Genomic DNA, 2,165 nt, shown 5'->3' with positions numbered 1-2,165 from the left:
TCTCTAACTATAGTGGTACTAGGTGGGAAGGAGACAATGAGGGAAGAGAAAAAAAGCAAACACGTTCATGTGCGGGGAATGTGGTTCAAGTCTTTGGATTTAAACAACTTCCCCAGAGAAGCTGGCTATGATGGAATTTCGAAAAAACTTCCTTTGCCCCCACAAAAGGACCTGAAAAGCCCAATCCAAACTTTTGAAAACTATAGTTATGAGATGCTATAAATGATGATCAAAGCAGTTGAAGGGAGAAGGATGTGTCTTCCACTCAGCCTGTTTGTAGCACAGCCTCTTTAGCTGTTGGTGGATCAGTAAAAACCACTGAAGCACCAGAAGTGCCTTGAAGGACAGGGGTAGAAAAGCACTGAGCGTAATACGTGTCTATATCAGTAACAAGGCTTCATGGCTAGGAAAATTTTCTAAACAGTAAAATGACTCCAGGATAGATCTCTCTCTCCATCATTAAATGTGGCAGAATTAAAAAAAAAAATTTACAAGTAGATATAGTGAAAACAGAAATTACAAGGCAGAGAACACAAAAGAATCAAGACGATGCTATAGATTCAACAGTATTCCATGAGGCTAGAAAACCTGTTAGCTCGGAAAGCCCTAGCAAAATATCACTCTTGTTTATAAATCACTTATTTATCATATGACCGCATGTTGAATCCTTTCTTTCCACATACTGAAGAATCCTACATTCAGCCTTTAAGGATTCTGCATTTCTTTGCCAATCTTGTAGCTGAGTATCTTGTTCCAGTCGATTTTGGTGCAGGTAACCGGAAGCTGCCAGGGCAAGGCCTTGAATGTGGTGTCTGACATTGTTTGATCGTTTTCACTAATTGCTGTCTGATATTCATTTTCTGCATGTTCTATGACTTTAATAAACTCCTTGGCAGTTTGGACTTCATTCGAAACACTTACTGAATCCTGTACATCTTTATGACTAACCAACTGAACACTGCCATCTTCATAATAGTGAACCTGAATCTTAAGTACTCCAACCACCTGGGCTGTAGGTGGTGTGAGGGTGAACTTCCACTCCGATCTCCAATGACCACTCCAGAAGTTTTTAGGCTGAAACTGGGGCTTTCAATACATGCAATAATGGTCTGTTGCCCATCTATAGTTTTAGCACAAACAGTACAGAAGCCATTGGAATAATGATCTTTCACATAGGCCCTTAGAGCACTGTCACAGGATTCTCTCCAAGACTTCAGACCTCCATCTATGTCCTCTGGCTGGGGGTCACTTGCTTCTTTCCGTAAGTGATCAAACTTAAAGGAAATTTTGTTTCTTGGATCTAAAACTCTGCTATTCCCCAGGTCACCATGTTCCGTAATTAAGACCAGATCTTCATATCCTTCCATCTTCACAGGCGTGAACTGATCCATGTTATACTGGGCAAATGCATGTGCTGCCCCTTCCCTGAGGAGACTGTCATTATTAAGCAGTAGCCAGACATCATTGAACACTTCATTAAATTCCCCTGGGGGTGCATGAGTGATGAATTTAGCAGCTATGCGTACCTTCTCCTCAGCCGACACCTGGTCCTCGAAGTCGGCCATCTTGGGCCGCTCTCGGGATTTATATAGTTTTAATAGCAAACAGTATGACAAAAATTTTGTGTGAAATAAATAAAACTGAATATAATTGTCTTTTGATGAGACAACAAGATTCTTAAGTTGTCACTTCTTACAGCTCTTCCCCCCCCCCACATTAATGGTACAATTATTAACACAGAACAGGCTTGGATATAAAAACTGCAACCCTCAAAGTAATGATTAGGAAGACAATTGCCAATCATCACTGTGGTATGTAACTCTATGGGGAAATTATTGAAGTATATTTTTTAAGGTGACCATATAAAAATGGAATAGGAAAACTAGTCACAATAACAAAAAAAGCTAACATTTTTCTTTTCATTAAATGTAATTTGTTGTTAAAGGTTTGCAAATACTAAATACTGATTGACATTTTACTCTTTCTGCAAGCCCATTAATTACTAAAAATATATGTATAAGGTTATAGGTATTGGTAGAGAGATACAATGGGAGTGAAAAAATATGGGCTTGAGGATTGTTTAAAATAGTAATATGTGTGACTCTAATATGTATGTATATGTTTCTTCTCCCTTTGCTACTGATGCATCTTTGTAGCCACACCAA

General features: G+C 38.9%; 1 protein-coding gene across 1 annotated transcript; it reads right to left on the bottom strand.

Annotated features, from left to right (window-relative positions):
- Positions 1-705: 705 nt before the first annotated feature.
- LOC113913751 (F-actin-capping protein subunit alpha-1-like) lies at positions 706-1,565 on the bottom strand. The gene is given in 2 exon segments (XM_035722816.1): positions 706-1,085; positions 1,088-1,565. Coding segments are annotated over 2 exon segments (858 nt in total).
- Between the last annotated feature and the right edge of the window lie 600 nt (positions 1,566-2,165).

The sequence above is a fragment of the Zalophus californianus genome, chromosome 11 (genome assembly GCF_009762305.2).
Source record: "Zalophus californianus isolate mZalCal1 chromosome 11, mZalCal1.pri.v2, whole genome shotgun sequence".
Lineage (NCBI taxonomy): Eukaryota > Metazoa > Chordata > Mammalia > Carnivora > Otariidae > Zalophus > Zalophus californianus.
The sequence above is the reverse complement of the archived record's forward strand: the minus strand, read 5'-3'. Positions and strand labels throughout refer to the sequence as shown.